This window comes from Nelusetta ayraudi, unplaced genomic scaffold, assembly GCF_046127955.1.
Source record: "Nelusetta ayraudi isolate G7.1 ecotype Tasmania unplaced genomic scaffold, CSIRO-AGI_Nayr_v1 ptg000079l, whole genome shotgun sequence".
Lineage (NCBI taxonomy): Eukaryota > Metazoa > Chordata > Actinopteri > Tetraodontiformes > Monacanthidae > Nelusetta > Nelusetta ayraudi.
In genome coordinates, this window is record NW_027466129.1 from 2,868,382 (window position 1) to 2,891,166 (window position 22,785).

At 56.5% G+C, this 22,785-nt stretch overlaps 4 protein-coding genes across 5 annotated transcripts; 1 reads left to right on the forward strand and 3 right to left on the reverse strand.

The window, feature by feature from the left end:
- Positions 1-92: 92 nt before the first annotated feature.
- On the reverse strand, positions 93-9,064 carry eps8a (EGFR pathway substrate 8a, signaling adaptor). Its single transcript, XM_076044010.1, has 23 exons — positions 7,455-9,064; positions 7,036-7,091; positions 6,905-6,949; positions 6,670-6,737; positions 6,355-6,516; positions 6,116-6,265; positions 5,956-6,038; positions 5,746-5,879; positions 5,501-5,577; positions 5,260-5,383; positions 4,707-4,795; positions 4,564-4,638; positions 4,308-4,456; positions 4,092-4,230; positions 3,909-4,018; positions 3,551-3,659; positions 3,333-3,473; positions 3,196-3,231; positions 2,769-2,792; positions 2,485-2,686; positions 1,888-2,071; positions 1,634-1,766; positions 93-846 (listed from the first exon to the last, which is right to left on the reverse strand). Exons 1-23 carry the CDS (start codon positions 7,496-7,498, stop codon positions 736-738), a joined length of 2,445 nt encoding a protein of 814 aa, XP_075900125.1. The 5' UTR covers positions 7,499-9,064; the 3' UTR covers positions 93-735.
- Positions 9,065-11,210: 2,146 nt separating this feature from the next.
- dusp16 (dual specificity phosphatase 16) lies at positions 11,211-16,607 on the reverse strand. Its single transcript, XM_076044012.1, has 7 exons — positions 16,215-16,607; positions 13,953-14,524; positions 13,416-13,548; positions 13,167-13,330; positions 12,906-13,065; positions 12,544-12,667; positions 11,211-12,465 (listed from the first exon to the last, which is right to left on the reverse strand). The coding sequence occupies exons 2-7, from the start codon at positions 14,196-14,198 to the stop codon at positions 11,568-11,570; spliced, it is 1,725 nt and encodes a 574-aa protein (XP_075900127.1). The 5' UTR covers positions 14,199-14,524; positions 16,215-16,607; the 3' UTR covers positions 11,211-11,567.
- A 57-nt stretch (positions 16,608-16,664) lies between these two features.
- Positions 16,665-18,162, forward strand: crebl2 (cAMP responsive element binding protein-like 2). The gene is made up of 3 exons (XM_076044044.1): positions 16,665-16,897; positions 17,287-17,484; positions 17,611-18,162. Exons 1-3 carry the CDS (start codon positions 16,883-16,885, stop codon positions 17,764-17,766), a joined length of 369 nt encoding a protein of 122 aa, XP_075900159.1. The 5' UTR covers positions 16,665-16,882; the 3' UTR covers positions 17,767-18,162.
- A 219-nt stretch (positions 18,163-18,381) lies between these two features.
- gpr19 (G protein-coupled receptor 19) lies at positions 18,382-21,888 on the reverse strand. Of its 2 annotated transcripts, XR_012928849.1 has the most exons (3): positions 21,756-21,888; positions 18,937-20,389; positions 18,382-18,856 (listed from the first exon to the last, which is right to left on the reverse strand). XR_012928849.1 is itself a non-coding variant. In XM_076044027.1 (2 exons), exon 2 carries the CDS (start codon positions 20,369-20,371, stop codon positions 19,037-19,039), a length of 1,335 nt encoding a protein of 444 aa, XP_075900142.1. In that variant the 5' UTR covers positions 20,372-20,389; positions 21,756-21,888; the 3' UTR covers positions 18,382-19,036. The 2 variants fall into 2 exon arrangements, 1 of the variants encoding a protein (XP_075900142.1); XM_076044027.1 differs by having other exon boundaries at positions 18,382-20,389.
- Between the last annotated feature and the right edge of the window lie 897 nt (positions 21,889-22,785).

Here is a 22,785-nt window from a genome sequence, read left to right on the forward strand (position 1 = left end):
CGCCCACCGCATGTCACCACCTTAGCGTCCCACCCGCAGAACGTCAAACAGGACATCAGTCCAGGAAGTGAAGGGCTGCAGACAAGAAGTCACCTGTTTCGAATTGTTTTTATTGCATGATGAAAAAGGCACTGACACCTACACACGTCCTGCTTCCGTGGCATCTGATTGGCTCCTTTAGTCGCTAACAGGAAGCGGCTACAGCGGCACGGGCTACACGTCGCCATTGGGGGCGTGATTTCATTTCTACACAAAATAATCTCTGCTGGGGTCACGTGACAGGAAGAGGCGGAGTCAGCAAGCTACACTCATCCTACGCTGAGGAATGTATGTCTTTTATTGTGAAAATTTCCAACAGGAAGTCAGTGTAATTCTACCAAAAAAGGCTGAGGAGGAAACAATCATCAGCTGACCTACAATCAATTAAGTTAATTCTGAAAATGTGCTGGTTTCAAAAGTTTCTCAAAGCCATTTCTCCTCAAACTAACCACAGTTCCGGTTGTTTGGAGTGTGACTGCACCCATTTTCAGGTCCACAGAGCATCCAGCAGGGGGCGTGCTCCTCGCCACACGGGTGGAAACAGGAAACAGCTAAGTGGGGGGGCAAGACTTCCTGCCGTCGGCTTCAGGAGGAGACCACAAGATGTGGCGTCAAGTTCTCCGTGTTTCCTGCTACTGGCTGCCAGCAGGGAGCAGCGTGGCGTTGGAGGGGAGGATGGATGGGTGGAGGCGTGGCTCAGTGGGCGGGGCCCTCATCAAAAGACTCCACCCCTGAATCGCTTGTGTTGGTCACCAGTTTCTCCTGCTGCCTCCTCATGATCTCCTGGAGCTCCGAGCCAGAACTCCTCTGGTGGAGGAGTAGGAGGAGAGTGAGGAGGAGGAGAGGGTGGGAGAAGAGGAGGAGGAAGAGAGAGGAGGCAGAGGGGGAGGAGGAGGAAGAGGAAAGGGAGGAAGAAGAGGAGGAGAGGAGAAGAAGCAGACAGGGTCGATCAGTCTCACATGAACCTTGAACACATCAACGCACTGCAGTTTAAGCGGCGCCACCATCAGCTACAGGGGATGCAGTGCTGGAGCCAGAGGGCATGCTGGGTAACAGTTCTTCAGGTTTGTGCAGACAAAGGGCTAGGCTAGCTACTCAGAGCTACGGTAACAGTAGGGCTGACATTCTCTGAGGTGGTCAGACGACTGGAGGGGGCGGGACAGCGAGCTGCAGTTGCTGGTTCTGTCAGGGTTCTACACTGAAAGTGGCTTCAGACGGCCAGCAGTGGCTGGAGGAGCTCCTAGAGGTTCCTCCACAAGTTCCTCCTGGAGCTCAAGAGGTTCCTCCAGAACCTCAGGAGGTTCTTGAGGAGCTCCTCCAGCTGCTGCTGACAGTGAGCCGACGTGAGAAGACGATACCTTGAGAGGAACACAGAGACGACCGGAGGAGCTCAGAAGAAAACCTGCAGGAGAAACGGCAACAGCAAGACATGACGAGTCCCGTCCCGAGCGTGGCCAATCAGCTCGGAGCGGGGAATGGTGAGGGTTGGAGGGGGGGGCAGAGCGTAGAAAAGAAAAAAAAACGATGGGCCTGGAAGTTAGCATTAGTGTAGCACTCCGGCACCACCAGCGGCCAGAGGATCAACTCCACCCACCTCCAGCGCCGCCTTCTGGACGGTCAGCTGGCTGAAGACTCGGGCGCCGTCATCAGGACACACCGTCTTCAGCTCCTCCTTGTTGAGGGAGAAGAGCTGAGCTCCAGTGAGGACACCAAGACTGCTGATGGTCCTGGAGATACAGTGAGGAGGGAGGGAGGGAGGGTGAGGAGAACTTGAAACTGCTGCTGCTGTTGCTGCTGCTGCACCCTGCCAGAGCACAGAGGTACTGCAGCGGCACCTCTCACACTCACACTGAGCTGAAGCCTTTGGCCTCCAGCCAGGATCGGACCTCCTCCGGCGCTGAGTCGTATGTGATGCTGGCGCCACCCACTCCTCCCCCTCGGGGGGGCAGTGGCAGCCTCTTCTGGGCGCTGCGGCCCAGTGTGAGGCGGTGAAGCAGCTCATCCTGGACCTCCTCCATCTGGGACTTCCTGCCTACAGGTCAGAGGTCAGACGGGTCAGCTGACGGGCGGGGTAGGGCCCGGCTCTGACTTCGCAACTGTGACGGCGTTGTGACACACACAGAGTTAGCACCTCTGGTGGACAGAGAGTGAACAGCACAGCAGGCTCAGATCCAGCAAGAGACAGGAAATGTGCCGGGACTGACAGGAAGTGGTCACAGATGGACCGGAAGTGGGCTGGGACTAACAGGAAGGGGCTACGGAGTGAAAGGAAGTAGCATTGGACTGACAGGAAGTGGCTGGTTTGTGACAGGAAGTGGCTGGTTTGTGACAGGAAGTGGGCTGGGACTAACAGGAAGTGGCCACGGAGTGAAAGGAAACAGCCTTGGACTGACAGGAAGTGGGCCAAACTGACAGGAAGGACGTTGTTACGACACACACACTTACGGCCGGTGGTGGGAGGCGGCCTGGGGCTGCTCTGTTCAATGGCGGTGGTGGTGGTGGTGGTGGGCGGTGGCTCGATGGTGGGCGGGGGCGGTGGCTCGATGGCCGGCGGAGGCAGCGGCGGCGTAGGGGGCGGTGGCAGGGGCGTTGCCAGGGGCGTTGCCACCGGCCGGTTCTGGACAAAGTCGGTCCTGGATGTTTGTTTCTGGAGGCGGAGGAAGTTTGTTTGGAAAGCGGCTGACAGCAGGACACAAGGAGGAGAAGGAGGCGACTGATTGATCCTTTACCTCGTTCAGCTCGCCCAGTAGCTGCTGTGAATGTGAAACGAGACGCGTGATTGGCCGGAATGAGACCCCGACACTGCGGCACTGCACTCCCAACTAAACCGCCAACCAACCAACCAACCAAGGCCATGCTAGGTGGCGCTCTGCTCACAGTGCTACACACTGGTTAGCTAAGCTAAGGTCAAACTGCTTCAGCGGGGATGACAAAGCTAACGTTGCTAGCATCAGGGTTGAGAGCAAGCTAAATGTAGCCTTCTAGCACAGCTAACTACACACCCATGCTAGCTGCTTTAGCTCGTTGAGAGACATTCAGTGAGAGGCTAAATGCTAAACAGCGAACAGAAGTGCTCTTCATTGTTCACAGCAAGGCAAGTAAATCAAAAGACACAGCCTAGCACCACAGCAGAACTCCGGTCACATGACCTCCTACCTTGAACAACTCAAACTCCTTCTTTGGCATCATTAACTTCAGCATCGAGAGACAAAACAACACAGTGGGTGACGAGCGGCGGTAGCGACAACAACCAATGAGCAGCTGGCAGTCTGGGCATGGCTCCGCCCCCTCACCTGTATGGTGTGGCTGTAGATGGGCTCGCCGCGGCCGCTCACGTCCACCACCTTGGTGACCTCCAGGATGTTGTTTGGCACGTAGCCGCAGGTGCCGCTGCCATTGGACACCTTCCACCACTGCTTCCTGTCATCCAGGACCTATCAGAGCGCAGCAGCAGCCTCAGGAACCCCGCCCATTGCGGCCGGTGGAGGGGGGTGGGCGCTGGGGGACTCACCTCCACCACCTCGTCCTTCAGCACCGACAGCTCCGTGTTGTTCCTCGCCACAAAGTCGTACCTGGACGTGGCGAAGAGCTGCGATTGGCCGCGGCCGGCAGTGAAGTTCCTGGAAGATCGAGGAAGGTCAGAGATCCACTCAAACATCCCACCCACATCAGCTGACCCGCCATGGAGGAGGAGCGCCCCCATGTCCATGGGCCAATCAGACCCAGAGACGTTTAAGGCACATCAATTAGACGACATAAAAGGGGGAGGAGTTCAGAAATTCATCAAAAGGGAAAGAGGTGGAAACAGGAAGTGAGCGGGGTAGGAGGGGTGAGGCGGGGCACAAGGGGTCATGTGACCTCCTGCTTACCGGTCAGCGCGGCGGCTGACGGCTTCCCTGAGTGCTGCCATGGCAGCAGCGTCCTGGTCCAGGCAACTGAGGGGGTCAGAGGGAGCGTAGCCATCAGTGGGCGGGGCCATCTGCACACACCAAAGACGGAAACGTCAGCAGCCACTTCCTGTTGTTTCCTGCAACCTCCTGCCCCAGACCCACCTCCTGCCGCTCCAGCAAGGCCCTTTGGTGGCTGCTGGTGGTCAGCTGGCTAGGCTCCGACACCAGCGCCGGCGGCTCCCAGCCGTCCCGGAAGCGGAGCGGGCAGGGCGGGAAGTAGTGCTCCCTGGGCCACTCCAGCCTGGGTCACATGACACATCACGATGCGTGAGCGAGCGAACGGGCGAGTGGGCGTAGCCTGTCAGCAGGACATCTCACCTGCACTTGGTCCAGCCGTCCCCCAGCGCCACCCACAGGTGCCTCTCCTCTGGCGTGCCGGCCGTGTGCAGGAAGTCGATGGCGTCTCTGATCAGCAGGGGAACCAGGACGCTGCGGGCCACGTCCACGCTGCCCGACCCCTGGATCACCTGGGGAGGGGGCGAAGCCACACACCTGCTCAGCTCCACAGCAACAGATGCAGAAAAAGAAGGAGAAGAGGAAGAAGGAGAAGAAGGAACGGAGGGCGGAGACCCACCATCCTGAGCGGAGCAAACAGGAAGTGCAGGAGCTCCTCGGCGCTGGGGTTCTGGATGTGCTGCCTTAGTTTCCCCTGCAGGACACACAGTTAGTGAACTCACCACCGGATAGCCCCGCCCCCAGCCCAAAGCCCCTCCCTACCAGCTGGTTGAAGGCGTGTTTGAACTTCTGCAGACAGTCGACAAACTCTTCGTCCGGCGGGGGCTTGGAGCGCAGAGTCAGCACCCCCTCTGGTGGACAGAGAGGGAACACCATGCTCAGATCCAGCAGGAGCAGGAAGTGGCCACAGAGAGACAGGAAGTAGTCTCAGACTGACAGGAAGAGGCCACGGAGGAACAAGAAGTGGCCTCTGTATGACAGGAAGTGGACCGGGAGTGACAGGAAGTGGGCTGGGACTAACAGGAAGTGGCCACGGAGTGAAAGGAGGTGGCCAGAGAGTGACAGGAAGTGGCTAGGGAGTGACAGGAAGCGGCCATGAAGGGACAGGGAGTGGCAAGGGAGTGACAGGAAGTAGGCTGGGACTGACAGGAAGTGGGCACGGAGTAACTGGAAGTAGCCTCAGGCTGACAGGAAGATGCCAAGGACGGACAGGAAGTGGCCAAGAAGTGAAAGGAAGTGGCCATGGAGTGAGGGGCAGTGGGCTGCGACTGGCCGGAAGTACTCTTAGACTGACAGGAAGTGGGCTGGCCCTCACCTCCAGGGCTCCTCTTCTTGCCCTTAATTTTCTTCCTGCGGTTGAGCTCTCCGAAGGCCTCGGCCGCCTTCTGCAGTTTGGTGACGAAGAACTCAATGTCATCCAGCAGGTGGTTCAGGATTTGCTGCCGGACGAGAGGGACATCTCAGTGGGCAGACAGAGCCAGTCAGTGGGCAGAGCCAGCCTGTGGGCGGAGCTGCTCAGTGGGCGGAGCCAAGCCGTCGACCGGTGTTAAACTCACCACGTCTCGGTCCACTCGTGTGGCCGTCATCTCCACTGGCCCCACCTCCTCATCCTCCGCTCCCCCCTGCCTCTCATCTGGCCAATGGGACGACAGATTTATTTGTTCATCAGTGAGCGACGACCTAGCATTAGCACGTTAGCATTCAGCGTTTAACCATGACCTTCATGTAGGGTTATGGAAAGCTGCTGTCCAGCTAATCCTGTAGCATGTTAGCACTCTAGTCATGCTGTGACATCACTCACAGTCTTGCTGCTCATTGGTCCAGGCTGACCACACACCTGCTCGGCCCTTCTCATCCTGCTGATTGGACGAGGGAGGCTCAGGGGCGGGAGTGTCAGGGGGCGGGGGGACGTTAACATCAGCCTTCAGGATCATCCTGTAGACACACGGACACCCGCTCAGCCAATCAGCCGCAGGCCCAGCCATGGTGGGCCAGGGTGATTGGTCCTTACCTGAGAGCCTCCGCCCTCTTCTTGGCCTTCCCACCTTTGGCGTCGCTGACTGCGCCGTCGATGTCGGCACAGATCAGGTGGGCCTGGAGGACGAGACGGGACACGGTGGATGGAACCTCTGCCTTGGAATGGCAGGCGGCCAATCACAGCGCAGGGTTACCTTGACGTGGTCGCACTGGAAGAGGTGGAGGTCGGGTTTGTTCTGACCCGACTCCTTGCAGATCAAAGCCAGGATGGAGTCGAAGCTGCAGGCGCCTTTGACGGCCTGGCAGTGCTGGATGGTTCCCACCGGGAAGTTCTCCAGCTCCTTCTGGAGGAACCAGGAGGTCACCACCACTGTCTCCATGTGAGTGTGTGTGTGTGTGTGTGTGTGTGTGTGTGTGTGTGTGTGTGTGTCACCTGGGTGTCCTGGTCCAGCAGGCTCACACTCTTCTCCTCCACCTGCAGCAGCATCTCCTGTGTCCACACCTTCCCCTTGGCGTCCAGCAGACGGAGCCGGCGCACGCCGTCCTCCACCGTCATCATCCCATCTTTGCGGTCCAGCACGAAAGTGGTCAGGTGCTGGACACACACACACACACACACACACACACACACACACACACACACACACACACACACACACACACACACACAGTCAACACACACACACACACAAACAAAAACACAGGGCAGCCAGGATGGCCCCGAGGACTGTTGCTAGGCAGAACTCACCTCCACCTGGTACTGAGACGTCTCAGTCACACTGCTGATGCTGCTGCTGCTGAACAGCTTCCTGTGTTCTGAGGAGACATACACACACACAGCAGTCCGTGGATAGAAACACACACACACAGCAGTCCGTGGATAGCACACACACACACACACACACACACACACACACACACACACACACACACACACACACACACACACACACACACACACACACACACACAGGCTCACTGACTCTTCTTTCTGCTGGAAGGTTTCAGGAAATAGTCTGGTTCACTTCCTGTTTCGGCGAAACAAGACTTGCTCTGATTTGTGCAAACGGACGGCGTGGCTCGGCCAATCCGGAGGCTGGCTGTGTGAACTCACCGTAGAGAGATCTGCCATGGGCCGGCTTGCTGCTGGGGGCGTCAGCACCGTGGCCACTAGGGGGCAGCACAGCAACAACAACAACAACAGACAGCCTCAGGTCAGACGTGTCGGTCGGCGGTAAGCATGTCATTACCCAGAATTCACGGCTGGGTCGTGGACCAGCCACTGTGACCTCATTAGGCCCAACTCATTAAACGAGTGGATCAATTCGCAGGGAGCATGTGCACGTGCTCAGTGCGGGTCCGGCCGATGAACAGTTTCCATGAAAATGGGAGAATTTTCGACCAGAAGGGGGCAGCTAGCCGTAGCTAGCGCTGCTGGCTTTAGCCGGGCACTACGCCGCCCCCTGCTGGCTGGCCAAAGAACACAGAGACACAGCATTGGGAGGAGGAGGAGGAGAAGGAGGAGGCACTGACTTGATGTGGGCGTCGCCGGCGGTCGCAGGCTGGTGGCCGTCCATCCTGCTGCAGAGGGGGCTCAGCTGCAAACACACACACACACACACACACACACACACACACACACACACACACACACACACACACACACACACACACACACACACACAGCGTTAGTCAACTTGGAATCTGCTTAGCAGCTTTAATCAGAGTTCTTCACGCTGCCCCTGAACACACTGAACCACGTCTGATTGCTTTTCCCACGGCAGCCTGGGGGTGGCCACACCCCCCTGTCCAGTCACCACGGCAACGACGGTCACGGCAACGGCCGCGGCAACGGAGCAGAGGAGCTGCGAGGCGGCGCTGAGGGAGGAGGAGGAGGAGGAGAAGAGGAAGAAGAGCGGGACTGAAGAGACCAGGACCATGTCGTTGAACTGGTGTCCTGAGCCCCAGTGAGCAGCCTTCTTCCTGTTTTCAAGGAGACACTGCTGCTTCCTGATTGGTTAATATTTGAGCACCGCTAACAGAGTGTGGTGCTAAAGTCCACCTGACCTGCCAACGCAGGGGGCGGGGCCTCCTGCTGCTGACCGAAAGCAGAGGAAGAAAAGAGGATTGTGAAGAAGATTTAACTCTCTCTCTCACACACACACACACACACACACACACACACACACACACACACACACACACACACACACACACTAATCCCTTCTGTCCTGTTCTATTCTCATGTCTGAAACTTGGTGCCTGTTCTGTCAGTTAGTCCCACCCTTCAGAAGTTGGAGGGCCAATCAGGCGGCGGTGTGCTCCAGCTCTGGTTCTGAGGTTTCGACCAGACGTTCTGCCGTAATCAGGAGCCACAGCATCGACCTGCCCTCCTCTGACCTCTGACCCCGCACAGACTGCCGCCCTGCAGGCAGCCGCATCGACTGCGACCTACTTTCCAGACACCACGTTTTGCAGCACCTGGACATGCTTTACTGCAGCAGTGTCCTTTGAAGATACTTCACTGACTGCAGCGGCAGCAACCTTTACTGCAGGTTGCCCCGCCCCCCTGGAGTCTCTCACCTCAAGTCACCACCTGGATTATAAAGAGAACAATCAGATTGATGACATCACAGGATTCCATTGATCCTGATTGGCTGACTGGGTCAGTCGATCAGCTCTGCCATCGATTAGCTTGTCTCACATTTTCTGCTGCCGATGTGATGCTAACAAAGCTAACAGAGCTAGGCTAAGCGTTGCACCTCTGTCTACAGACTTTACGCTAAGAAAAAAGAAAAAAAAGAAGCATGTTAACAGTCAGGAACTCCTACTTCTTGTTGTTCTTTCACAATAAAAGAACCGCAACACTCACTTCCTGCCGGGGCACGTCCTGACTTCCTGTTTGTTCATTCTAGTCCGCGGCAGTCCTGGGTCTACTACATCCCGTCGCCTCTTCAACCTGCCTCTGATACCTGAGCAGGTATGTGGTGTCACAGATTACCCACAATCCCGCTGGAGCAGGATTTACTGCCACGCTGAGGGCCAGTGCAAGTCTAAGCCGCTAATTAATCAGCAAGTGGGGGGTTGTGGGGGTTTGGCAACCAGATGGCAGGTATGACACACGCACACACACATGCACCTCCTCAAGACAGGACAGACAGAAGCAGCTGATCACCTATCACATCATCATGAGGCTTTTTTCCCACAAATTCAACACGATTCAACATGATTGTATCAGGAACATCTCAGTGGACGGGGACGGGTGTATCAGGAAAGCGGGGACAAATAAAGTTATGACGGGACCAAATGTTGCAGTCAACACCTTCTGATGTCACACAAGAAGCCTCATCAGCTGACCGCTGATCTGATCAGGTGGTATTGATCAGATGGTCAGTGACGTTGATCACATCACTGGTCAACAGGAATCATCGCAACACCGAAGCCGCGAAACACACAGAAAAAAAAACTCCCAGTCAATCATCAATCAGCCTGCAGGTGACATGACCTCGACACTGTCACTCCCACATGACCACAACAGAGAGCTAGCCTGGAGCGAGCAGCTAGCTCTCTAGTACCAACACCGAGGCCACTAGGGGCAGTGTTCAGCAGCAGGGGAGGAGTGCCCCCTTGGTGGAGGTGATAACCCACCAATGAGACGACTGGAGGGAGATGAGACCGTGTTGTCACATGACACCCTGACCTCTGACCTACAGCCGCAGTGACTCGCCAGTCCACACGCTCACTGGTGTTGCTGGTCTGGAACTGGTCCCAGTGGTTTACTATAAACACTGGCAATGTCCTTCATCGCCCCCTACTGTCACTCCATAGCCACTACACAGGGGGCTTCACCGTGTTGTCAATGTGTCTGAATCCTGAGTGAACATCAGTATTCACTGGATGGTCCACTCAATGTATCCCACAATGCATTGCAACAAGCAGTGTACAACGATGCTCACTAGCCCAGCAGTATATCCCATCATGCATTGCATTCACGCTGACATACAGGTAGAAAAGATGAGTGTTTTTTTTAATGTGAAGATGCTTAGCATGTACTTGTCACGAAAAGGCACATATATGTTAATTTATATGTTTAATTTCTAATTGATTTATTACCACCTGTTGCCCGTATGTTTGAATAATGACGTCAGTAACGGCGCCAAAGATAGTGCCCGAGAGTTTTTTGACATTGGCAAATGAGTCACTATACATGTACATATAATTCCCAATATAGGCGGAAGAGATCCAGTGGCTGATTTCGGAACCAGCCTCATTCTGCACTTTTCTCCCGGCGGTCCCGTGACGGACTGAGCGGCGCGACTTCCGTTCAGAGCCGCTGTTCCGGTGCAGAAAGGTGAGCTCACCTGCAGGCGCGAGCTTCATCAATAATCCGGGGCTCCGTCATGGCTCCGCTCGCTCGGCTCTCCTGGTCTGGGTCCGAGTTCGGATCCTGGTCCTGGTCCTATCCTCGGCTCTCGGCTCGGCGTCTCTGCTGCGGTCTGACCACTGTGATCCTGCAGCTCTGCTCCGCTCACTGACTGGACAGGCTGCCGGAGGGCGGAGCTTCCTCCTCCAACACGAAGGTGTTGCCGGGGCAGCACGGTGTCCCCGGGCGGGTGATCCACAGCGCCACCTGCTGGCGGACTGACTGACAGGCCAGCAGGCTCTTGGTCGGACTGTTGCAGGTGCGGAACCTGTCGGTGACAGTGTCGGTGTGAAGGATCAGCAGCTTCTGGCTGAAGGAAGGACAGCACTGCCCCCCGCTGGTGAGCGCAGGCTCTGCAGCCTTCAGCCACAGCAAACAGCGGCTGCTGAAGCTGCTGAGCGAAAAGGGTCATCAGTGGATGTGAATCATCTGATTGGACGGCTGATGAGCGACCACTGGAGGCTGTAGGTGATCACCTGCTGTTCACCTTGGACAGGTGAGCTCCGCCCACTTTGAGGTAATGTGACCCAGGATGGTTGACAGTTTGGTTAGTGGCCAACCAAACCTTCAACTCCTCTCTTGGCTCCTCCCTCTTTGCCAACCCACCTGTCTTTGCCTGACCCCTCCCACCGTGGTCACGTTCTCCTTAAAATTACCACCAACTTGCAGCACTCCTGCACGTTGAATTAACAGCTGCTGCTTATGTGATGTCATTACACAGTGTGTCCATCAGAGGCGCTTTGGAGGGAAGTTTGTCTCTGATTCTATTCCGTGAATCATTATTGTATTATATTGTGCTTCAATATAATATCTAATGTATTTTGATGAATTTCTTTCAAAAAAATAAAACAGTAAGAGAAAACAACTCAAATCATTCAGTTTATAAATCAACATGTCCAATCACAGCACAGCAGGCCCCGCCCCCCACTCATAATCAATCATTCATTTCATCATCATCATCATCATCATCATCATCATCATCACAGTAGCACAATTTTAAAAAATCACACGTGAGAACCTTCTGATATCAGCTGATGTTCTGCTTGCTGTTAGGCGCTATGCTAACGATCGGCGCTACACGGCGTCTGTCTGTCTGTCTGTCTGTCTGTGGTCGGGTCATGTGACCCAGCAGAGCTCAGCCTGCAGCCGCAGCCAACCTGCAGCAGGTTGACTTTGAGTCAGGTGAAAGTGGGGCGCCACCCCCTCCTCCAGGCCCCGCCCCCTCAGGACACCTGGATGAGTTCCATGCTGCCGGAGAAGCCGTCCTGATTGGCTCTCTCCTCGCCGTCGCGCCGGCCCTCCCCCAGCTCCATGTGGCAGCTTCGTCTCTTCAGCTGCTTCTCGAAACTGCTCTCCTCGTGCCAGCTGCGCCTGGAGTCGCCGCTGCCACTGGGTCGGCCCCCCCGCCACCGCCGCCGCTGCACCGCCTCGGGGCCGCGGCCGCACGCTGCCACACCACTGCCGCCGCCGCCCAGGATGGCGGAGGTGGAGTAGAAGAGGGCGGAGTCAAGGTACCACCCCCCTGCCAGCAGGACGTCCGAGTGCCAGCCCTTCAGCAGGGCGCCGCCCGGCCCCGCCCCTGGCCACGCCCCCGCCAGGTGCTGTTGGCTGCTTGACAGCCCCAGCAGGAAGCCGGCGGTGGCCCCGCCCCCTCCTGCGGCACTAGGACAGGGTGGAGGTCTGGTGGGCGGAGTCTCTGGGCTGGACTGCTCCGACACCTCCTCCACCGGGGAAAACTGACACGCCTTTCCACCGCCGCCGCCCTCCTTGTCACCTGGCCCCGCCCCCTGGGAAGCCATGCCCACCGACTCCCCAAACGACTTGATGTCCAATGAGAAGGAGCGCTTGAGGCGGACGCTGCTGTCGCTGAGCTGCAGGCCGCCCAGCGCCAGCGCCAGGCGCGGCTCCTCACCACCATCGGCCAATACGCAGGGCAGCGTCAGCGGCTCCAGCTGGCCCCGCCCCCCCGCTGCAGGCCCCGTCTCCTCGGGCCGGGCCGAGCCCTCAGCGCCGGCCTGCAGGGGTGCCGATGAAGGGGTCTTGATCTTCTTCTCAAAGTCCAGCAATTGACCCAGGAAGTTGAAGTTGGGCGAGATGGTGGGACGTTTCTCCTTCACAAACCTGACGAGAAAGACAGAGAGGGAGTCAGTGGTGGCCGGGGCCGAGGCCTAGGCGTGGCGCAGCCAATGGGGAGCTGACCGGTAGGCCTCGTCCAGGGGCAGGTCCATCCTCTTCATGATGTAGGCGATGGCGATGGTGGCAGAGCGGGAGATGCCGGCCAGGCAGTGCACCAGGACTCGACTGTTGGAGGTCTTGGCCTTCTCTGCAAGGAGCAATGACTGGCGTTAACCACCGGAGAGGAGGAGGAGGAGAAGGGGGAGCAAGAGGAGGAGGAGTAGAAGGTGGAGCAGGAAGAGAAGGAGGAGGAGCAGCAGGAGGAGGAGCAGGTGGAGCAATAGAACGGGGGGGGAGCAGGAGGAACAGGAGGAGGAGGGGGAGGAGCAAGAGAAGGCAGAGGAGGAAGAGGGGGAGAAGGAGGAGCAGGAGGAGGAGCCATCCACCTATGAAGTCCAGCGAGCGGTCCAGCCAGGGCAGGATCTTCTCGCAGAAGGAGTCGTTGACAGGAACCCGCAGGAAGTGGGCGTCGGCTATGAAGGGGGGCTGCGGGCAGGTGTGGCTGGCGTTGAGCACGAAGCCGATGGCGTTCTGACGCATCAGCTCCTGGAGGCGGAGGAGGAGGAGGAGGAGGAGGAGAAGGGTCAGAGGGGGACACAGCCCCTCCCCCACACACCCCCATTTCCCCCCAGAGGGTCTCCTCTCACCTGGTCCAGGACGTCCCGCTGGCAGCCCAGGTACAGGTGTGGCAGGATGCGGGTGGGGCCGCTGGTGTTCATTGGGGGGCCGGGCTGGGGGGGTCCGGGGGGAGGCGGGGGGGACTTGCCCTCACACAGGCCGGGGAACAGACTGGAGAACCTGGAGAAGCCTCCTGAGGAGGAGCAGGGGAAGGTCACACGGCGCTCCCTCTGAAGCCCTGCCCTCCCACTCACATGAAGCCCCGCCCCCACACTCACCGGACAGCAGGTGGACCGACGGGAAGCTCCGGCCCAGTTTGAGCAGCAGGACCCCCAGGAAGGAGTCGGCACCGACGGTCGCAGGGTCCGAGGAGCTCTGGTCGTAGACCACAACCTCCTGGTGCTCCTGCAGCTACACACACACACACACACACACAAACACACACACGTGTCACGGTGGCGACCTGAGGAGGAGGTGAAGGAGGGAGAGGAGGTGGAGGGGGAGCAGAACAGGTGGCGAACTGAGGAGGAGCAGGGGGTAGAGGAGGACGAGGAGGAAAAGTAGGAGTAGGAGGAGGAGAAGATGAGAAGGAGGTGGAGGAGGAGGGGCAGGAGGAGAAGGTGGCGCCCTGGGGAGGAGTAGGAAGAGTAGGAGGAGAAGGAGATGAGGAGGCGGTGGATGAGGACTAGCAGGAGGAGGGGCAGGAGGGGCAGGAGGAAAAGCAGCAGCAGGTGGCGACCAGAGAAAGAGGAGGAAGGAGGAGGAGGAGGAGCAGGAGAAGCAAGAGGAGGAGCAGGAGCAGTACTGGGCCTCACCTTCTTCCTGGCCGAGTGCTGCAGCAGCTCCTGGATGTGGACCTTGTCCTGCTGCAGCCTCCTCTTCATCAGCTTGGAGCAGTTGACGCTGACAGCCTCCAGGATGTGGGAGGAGTTGTAGTCCACGAAGGGCCGGCTGTCAATCAGCACCACCTGTTCTAGCCCCGCCTCCAGAAGGGCCACCAGGGCCTCTGCCCCAATGGGCCGCACGGCCCCCTGGCCCCGCCCCCCCGAGGCTTCCAGCATGGCAGGGCGCCGCTGTGTCTCTAGCCCCGCCCCCTCCAAGCCTCCCCTCCTGGGTGGCGGTGCAGAGGTCACAGGTCACAGGTCGGCGCTCACAGGAGGAAGAAGAGCGGCATTGTGTTTGTCAGTTGTGAGGTCCTCCTGAAGGCTCTGGGCAGGGACACTGTGTGTGTGTGTGTGTGTGTGTCTGTGTGTGTGTGTGTGTGTGTGTGTGTGTGTGTGTGTGTGTGTGTGTCTGTGTGTGTGTGTGTGTCTGTGTCCAGGGGGCGGGGTCTCTGCAGGCTCCTGGGCAGAGCTCTGATGACATCACGACACTCAGCCGCTTCCCTCTGAAAGACAAACGACAAGTTGAGCCAAACAACAGCTAAAACAGGCGTGGGCAAAACTACGGCCCAGGGGCCATATGTGGCCTGTTAAGCGTTTTAATCCGGCTTGAAGAAACGATATTAATAGTCAGTCAGCCATAAAATAGCTGTATTACCTCCATTCACTCCGTCATTTCAATAAAGAGCCAAACACCGTGGGGCTTCAAAGACACTGATTTGGTTGCAACTTTGCTTTGGTTCATTTTCAGTTGACATTTAAAGCAAAAAACATGTTTTCTAAATATCCCATGATAGATTTTTTTCCTCCTATGGGGCGGCTCACCAAAACACTCCATCCATCTGCTGCTGCTCCGCTCCCTCTGTCACATTTTACAACCCACTGTGGCCCACCAGTCAAAATGTTTGACCACCCCGTTCTAGATGATCCAGGCATGGTTCTAGGTGGTCCTAGGTGGTTCTGGGTTGTTCTAAGTGGTTCTGCAGGGGATCTAGGAACTTCTAGACCTTGATGAGGTCGCACACCGGTCACGGCGGTGACAGAAAACTCGCAAAGTCAGCTTGTTTGATTAGAGACCGAGTGGTGGGTCGCAATGAACGTGTTTTCAGAGACAAGCCGCGGGCCGCTTAAAATCATTTGGCCCGCGGGCTGGACTTTGGACATGCCTGTTCTAGGAGGTTTTATGTGGTTCTGTAAGGGGTTCTAGAATTTTTCTATGTGGTTCTTCGTTGTTCTGGAGTAGTTCTGTGGGAGTTCTAGGAAGTTCTAGGTGGCGGTTCTGGACACAGCATGGCCAAAATACGAAACTCCAAACTATATTCAAAGTGGGTCACCAAAACACTACATCCATCTGTTAGTGCTCTGTCCCCCTCTTGCAAAAACTTTAGAACCCACTGTGGCCCCACCATCAAACAGTTGGCCCACCCTGGTCTAAAAGGACAGTTCACCTAAAACTGCGTACAGGTTCAGCTGGATAATTCTGGAATGTCTGCAGGGAGCCAATCACAGGAAGCTCTTCTGTTGACTCTCTAGCAACCCCGCCCCCCACCGCCTCCCCCTTTTCTTACATGATGTGGATTAATATAGGAAAGGGAATCTTCACATCTAACAGATTCTTCTGGCAGGTGGACCCGGTTCTTCTCACATACACACGTACACACAAACACCTCCTCCCATGGCTCATCCTCACTCAGCACCTTTGTGATGTCACTCACAATTGGTCCCACACCCCTAACCAGGTGTGGGCCCTCCCCTTTCCCTTCCCAACATGTGGAAGGTCAGCCTAAGTTTTAGCAGCAGGCTGCAAACAGTGGGCTAACAATGCTGCTCACTGTGTTGAAAGACTCCTGTAAGCCAGCCCCCACACTCCCAACACACACACACACACACCATCTAACTTTATTATCATATCACCTGGATGTGGGCGGAGCGACTCGATATGACGTCACCCAACTTTTGTGCTGAATTCACTGTTACTGACGCAAAGTTCCGCCCCCCCTCAAAAGTTTCTCTGGTCCGGGTCACATTGAGGGTCACTGTCAACTGTCCAGAGCTCGACTCGTTGACCGGAACCAAACTCGCTCCACGAGCCGAACCGAGCCGAGCGGGCGGCGGGCGACATTTTCCTGCTCCGACACGCCGAGCGCCGCCGACACGCTCCTGGCCCGGACCGCGACGACTCGTTTGTTAACTCACCGGAACTCGACGTGCCGGGGCAGCGGGCGGCCCGAGGAGTCCGACCCGGTCCACCGGCGGGGTTTGGCCCGCGGAGGGCGGACGGTTCGGTGCTTTTTCTAGCCCGACTGGATCGCAGCTAGAGAGTCGCTCTGCGGAGTCCGGCTGCCATGAGAGATGAGGTCACTGCGTTAAAAATAAAACCATGACGTCATACGAGCTCCACTACAGCCGACCCCACGGCGCATGCGCGGGCTGACTGGATCGAAACATCCGGAAAAGAAAATCCCACGCGAAAAACAGCGAAAACTGGCAGCTGAAGGACATCGAGAGTCCGATGAAGAAAAAGAAGACGAATAAGAAGAAGAAGCAGCGTAGGTCCACTTCCGCATCGCGGCCACTTTACCGAGAAGTACCCAAGCATCGCGAGAACTGCCGCAAGTCTCACATTACGTCAGCAGGAAGTGGAAGTAAACAGAAAAACAAGACGGCTGCTGTGTTTTGCCCTGAATCCAGTTGTTGGCCACTTGTCGAAACGCAGCGAGCCTTGCTGTTTTCATTAATTTTTTAATTTTTTTCCTTTCCCATCTCCTGGAGGTTTCAGTTTCCGCCGCTGGACAGCAGCAGCGCCAGCTTAACCACCGTCCTTCCGCGCGGAGCAGCGAGCAGCAGCAGCTAGCCGAGCCAACATGGACGACAACAAGGTGAGCTGGACCGACCGAGGCGAGCCGGGAGAACCTGCTCTAGAACCTCCGGCTGAGCCGAACTCCAGCTAACTAGCACGGCCGTTGCGCTAGAACGGTGTTACACTACACTGGAGCTTCAGTGGAAATGCGGCCGTTTTAAACCTGCTTTATAATCTGTAAACATGTTGTTTTTTGACATGGCAGTTCGTTTCTTAGTGTGTCACGTGATTAATATCTGACAGGTTCTGCTTGACACATCAGCATCTCTAGTTTTAGACGATGATGTTGACTTTGATGATGAGTACCTCTTCAGGTCTGCGTTCCCATCACTCACCTGGATGATCAGCTGTTTACCGTGTGTGCGTGTGTGTGTGTGTGTGTGTGTGTGTGTGTGGGTGTGTGTCCAGATGGTGGCTGGGAAGGTGAAGAAACCTGGGAAACGCGGCCGCAAGCCTGCCAAGATCGACCTGAAAGCCAAGCTGGAGCGCAGCCGGCAGAGTGCCAGGGAGTGTCGGGCCCGCAAGAAACTGAGGTACCAGTACCTGGAGGAGCTGGTGTCCAGCAAGGAGAGGGCCATCTGTGCACTGCGGGAGGAGCTGGAGATGGTAAACACACACACACACGAACACCACCAGAGGAGAAATAACCAACAACATTTTGACCTGGATGGTTGACAGACGTGAATTGTACAGAGCTGAACAGGAAGTGTCTCTTGCTCATTTCCTGTGCAGTACAAGCAGTGGTGCTCGGCCATGGACCAGGGCAAGATCCCCTCAGAGATCAAGGCCCTGCTCACTGGGGAGGACCACAAGATTCCAGCAGGGGGCAGCAGCACCAAGAGCAGCAAGAGCAGCAAGACAGCTGTGAGCAGCAGCAGTCAGGGTTGATGGCTGGGGCTCCGCCCACTTCCTGTGTCCCGTCAGCCAGGCGTTGGACTGTTGATTGCTGCCCCCCCTCCACCTCCTCAGGGGAACGTGGTGGAGAGGCTGAGAGAGGTCGGAGGTCAGCAGCTGGATGGAATCATTTCCAGTCTCTTGTAAAAAATCTGTCCATCAACTATTGAGTCTTCTTCGAGAACCATCAGCGTGACATCATCAGCCAGAGGTCACATGACTGACCAATAGACAAGAGAGCGTGATGTGTGCGATGTGTTGTTTATCGCCTTTGTCAATAGGGGGCATCCTTGTTTGTTTGCTTAATGCGTAATTATAAACTCAAGCACTTTATGGCAAGACTGTACAACAGAACCTGCTCTGAATAAACGTCAGTTTGGTTTCCTGCCACCAGGGGTCACTGTGTGTGTCTGAGAAGAAACCCATTGGTTGTGAATGTTCTTCGTCTTTGGGCTGGTCCTCAGTACAACCACAACTAATCACCTGCCTCACCTGTACAGACCGATATTAATGATGATGGATATTTGAGAAGATGAAGGAACTGCTGTGTCCAATCACATTCAAGATTGACCCAAAGTCCCCCCCCCCCACATGTTTCAGTCACCTCAGTTTTTGTTCAGAAACAGATTTTAATTTAAACGGTATGAACACACGAGCAGCGTCATGTTTCTCCGCTTCATTGCACGACACACAACCATCAACCTGGACTAGCTGCAGCGACGTTCGTGCTTTAGCATTGCTAGCCAGCTCACATTGACTATGTGTAGCAAAGCCCATGACATCTGTTGCAGTGTTAGCGTTTAGCACATATGTCACACATGTTGTTGCACATCAGCTTACTACTAAAGATGACAGCGGCGGACACAAGTTAGCGGGTTAGCAGCATGGCTTCAAAACACAAATCTGATGCAGGAACGTAGCGCACACAAACAAACAATGTTGGGGTCAAAGGTCAAGTATAAAAAAAAGGGGGGTCAACCGCGGCCCGCCTCCAACATGGCCGCCCATGGGACTTGAGTGTCTCCTGTTGGCTAAGCTGCCCCGGCTAGCGTGTCCTGGCTAGCCCTGGCTAGCCTCAGCTAGCCTGTCCCGGCCAGCATGGTCTGGTTAGCCCCAGCTAGCTAGTCCCTGGTAGCGTGTCCTGGGTAGCATGTCCCTGCTAGCCTGTCCCCGGCTAGCGTGTCCTGGCTTGCCCCAGCCAGCCTGTCCTGACTAGCGTGTCCCTACTAGCCCTGGCTAGCCTGTCTCCAGCTATTCCCGCCGCTCAGACAAAAGTGTTGCTGGGGTTGCTGTTGGTGGGCCACGCCAGCTTCTTCTCTTTGGCCTCATGGTCAAAGGCGCTGTACACAGCTGAGTCCTTGGCCGCCGCCGCCTTGGCCTGTGTGGACACGTCGACCACGCCCACATGGTTCTTCTTGGCCATGCGCGAGCTGGCAGTAATGGTGTAGGCGTTGCTGCGGTAGCACTTCATGGAGGACATGCAGAAGGTCTCCCTCATGCCCCGCCGAAAGTTGGCGTTGTACACCGAGTAGAGCGTGGGCTTGGACGCTGCCGAGCCCAGCGACAGCCAGGCTACAGCGGCGAAGAGCAGCACCCCCTGGCGGGATGGCCCCTCCGCCTCGCCGGGGTGCCACAGCTGCGCCACATAGAAGGGCGTCCAGGTGAGAAAGAAGAGCGAGTTGAGCACCAGAAACATCTTGACGGTCTTGACCTTAGTCCGCGGCACCACATTGGTGGTGCGGCGCAGGGCGTGGCCGTCAGCGCCCAACCGCCAGATGTGGCGGACCACCCGCTGGTAGAAGAAGACCACCAGCGCCGCCGGCGCCACGCAGCCCACCAGCAGGTGGAGCGAGGCGTAGGCCAGGCCGGCCCAGCTGTCGGCCAGGAAGAAACGGCAGTGGGCCGAGTCCACTGGGGCGGCGGGGCCACCATACAGGAAGAGGCAGGGTGAGACGAAGGCCGAGTCCAGCAGCCAGGAGGCGGCGATCATGCGCTTGGCCTTGTCCCGCGACACCTTGAAGCTGAGCGGGAACACGATGGTGTAGAATCGGTCAACGGCGATGGACAGCAGCACGAAGGCCTGCACACCGGGGCACAGGTGCTGCAGGTAGCGCAGCGCCCTGCAGGCGGCACCGCCCAGCGGCCAGCCGCCCCACACCACCTGCAGCAGGGCGAAGGGCGCCACGCCCAGGCTGAGCAGCAGGTCGGCACTGGCCAGCGACACCACAAAGTGGTTGGTGGTGGACTGAGTGCGCCGGCTGCGCTGCACCACCAGGAGGACCAGCGAGTTGCCCACCACCGACACCAGCCAGAGCGCCGCCAGCACCGCCGCCAGCGCCCACACCTCGCCACCGCTTAGCTGGTAGGAGGCTGGGCCGTGGCCTGAGGAGGCAGAGGAGGGGGAAGGGGCGGCGGAGGGGGAGGGGCCGGTGTCGTTGGGCGGGCTGGCCGAGCTGCCGGGGGCGGCGCAGGGCGGCGGCGGCGGCGAAGCGCTGGAGTTGTCACGCTCTGAGAAGTTGAAGGCGGCTTGGTAGCGGAAGGCCGGGGCATAGAGGGAGGAGACCACGCCCACGGCGCCTGCAGAGGGGGCGTAGACCATCGCTGCACCCGGGGCGAGCTGGAGAGAGAGAGGGGGGGGAGAGAGAGAGAGAGAGAGAGAGGGGGAGAGAGAGAGAGAGAGAGAGAGAGGGCGGGGAGGGGAAGAGAGAGGATGGCGTCACAACCAGAGGGACCAACACACACTTCACACACAAGTCAACACAACTAACCAGTCTTAACTAACACTCACTAACACCAACTAAACCTGAGCCTTACTCAACAAACTAAACCCAACTCACTCAAACTAACACTAACTAACCTGAAGTGACCCTGACCAAACTAACTAACTAACTAACTAACACAGACTTGCTCTGACTAACACTAAGTAACCTGAACTGACCCTAACTCAACTAACTAACCCCAACTAACACTGCCTAACCTCAACTGGCCCTAACCCAACTAACTCTCACTCACCCAAACCCTGCACACACCAGTCAACACAACTAACTAACTCAGACTAACTAACAAACACTAACTAACCTAAACTCACCCCGACTGACCTCAACCACAGCTAACACTGGGTCAGTCAGTCCTGGCCGTTGAAGGACGGGGTCACTCGGGGTTAGTGGGTGTGGTCTGGGCTCCAGCCCAGTGTGGTGTGGGTCTGTTTGTGTGTTGGTTGTGTTGCTGTGTCGCTCGCTGTGTCAGGTGGTTTTCCTCTGGGCTGATTGAGGCTGAGCGACCAACCAGCAGCTGCTTTATTTCATTAGCCCCACCCCCTGGGAGCTGCCCGCCGCACCCCGGGAGCGCTAACGAGCTGAGGATCTGCTCCCTCAGGTGGATCCAGATCCCCCGCCCACCTCACCTGAGGAAACACCACCGCTTCTACCAGAACTGAAGGAGCTCGGTAGCGCCACTATTTGGTCACTCACCGAGTCCACTCTGTTTTTATTGGTCTGATTATTAACCAGTAAGACAATTACAATAAATAGTATTGTGTAGCAGTACAGTAGTACATACAATACGATTAAAAAGGGGTGGAGTGTTGTTCCCAGCTATGAAGTGGTGGTGGGACCTCCACGTCCCATCACGCTGGCTGCGGATGACGTCATCAACTCAAGATGACGGCCACCCATGTCAACGAACATCAAGTGGGAAATTGCGAGGCGCCGAGTCACGTGACCGCGCATGACGTAAACAACGTGGCTGTGACGTCACCGCGACAGTCAGAGCCGCCGGAAGTTGAAGCTGCTTTCACGTCGTCAACATGTCGTCAATTCATTAAAAGACACCGAAGAAGAAGAAGAAGAAGAAGACACCGAAGAAGAAGAAGATGATGATGAAGAAGAAGAAGAAGCCACACCTGCAGTGTGACGGTGGGAAAGAAGGTGCAAGAGTGCTGCCATTCGGTCATGATGACATGAAACATGGATCCCTGATCTCACCTTCAAAATGGTTCCATCCTCCCGCAGGCGGCTGCGGCCTGTCCGGCCACGGAGCTCCGAAGCCCGGGGCCCGGAGCCGAGCGACGGCCAGCTGCGGAGCTCCGCTCGGCGGTCAGAGGCGAGCAAGAGGCGGCCGAATGGAGGCTTCCAGCGGCGGAGGGACGATGATGTTTAGGGCCGCTTCATGGTGCTGCTGCTGCTGCTGTGGCGGTCCGTGAAGGTAGCACGACGTGTTGTTTTTCTGTCTGACTGTCCGTCCGTCCGTCCGTCAGTCTGTTTCCTGCCGGAGCTGCTGATGATGAGGCGGAGCAGGGGCGGACTGAAGCGATCCGGGGCCACAGCCCCCCCGCCCACTACCACACTGCGCCTGTGTTTACAAGCTGTTTTATAATAATAATAATAATAATAATAATAATAATAATAATAATAATAATAATATTTTTTCTCAAACGATGACACGATTATTATTAAGTACAAATAAGAAATTTAGTACAAATAAAAAAAAAAAAAAATAATATAAATTGGAAGCCCAGTTAGACCAGGCATCCAGCTGTGTTAGCAATCAGCAGGGAAAAGCAAAGCTTCCTGTTTAGTAGCTCACACAAAAAAAAAAAGATTCTGGCTTAAGTTAGCATTTTTGGGAGGGAGATGCGGAGGTGATGTGACGGCATTAATTGTTCTGTTTCTGTTTTATCATGTGATCATTTAGATGAACACATGACAGTGAGCCCCCCCCCCCACCCCCTCCAACCCTTCCCACCGCCACCATAAAAGGAGATGAAGATGTCAGTCCCTCCTCATTGGCTGCTTGCTACTGTCGTGGCCGGTTGCCATGGCAACTGCAGCAGGAGATGAGAGTCTCCAGCAGGCCTGTTGCTATGGGCAACCAGCTGGCGCTGCTGCTGCTGCAGGCAGCAGCCTGAGTCAGCAGGATGACTCAGTGACATCGGCGTGGTCATGTGACCCGGACCGTCGCCATGGAAATGAACAGGAAACAAAAAAACCTGCTGAGGATTCATTTTTTAAAATA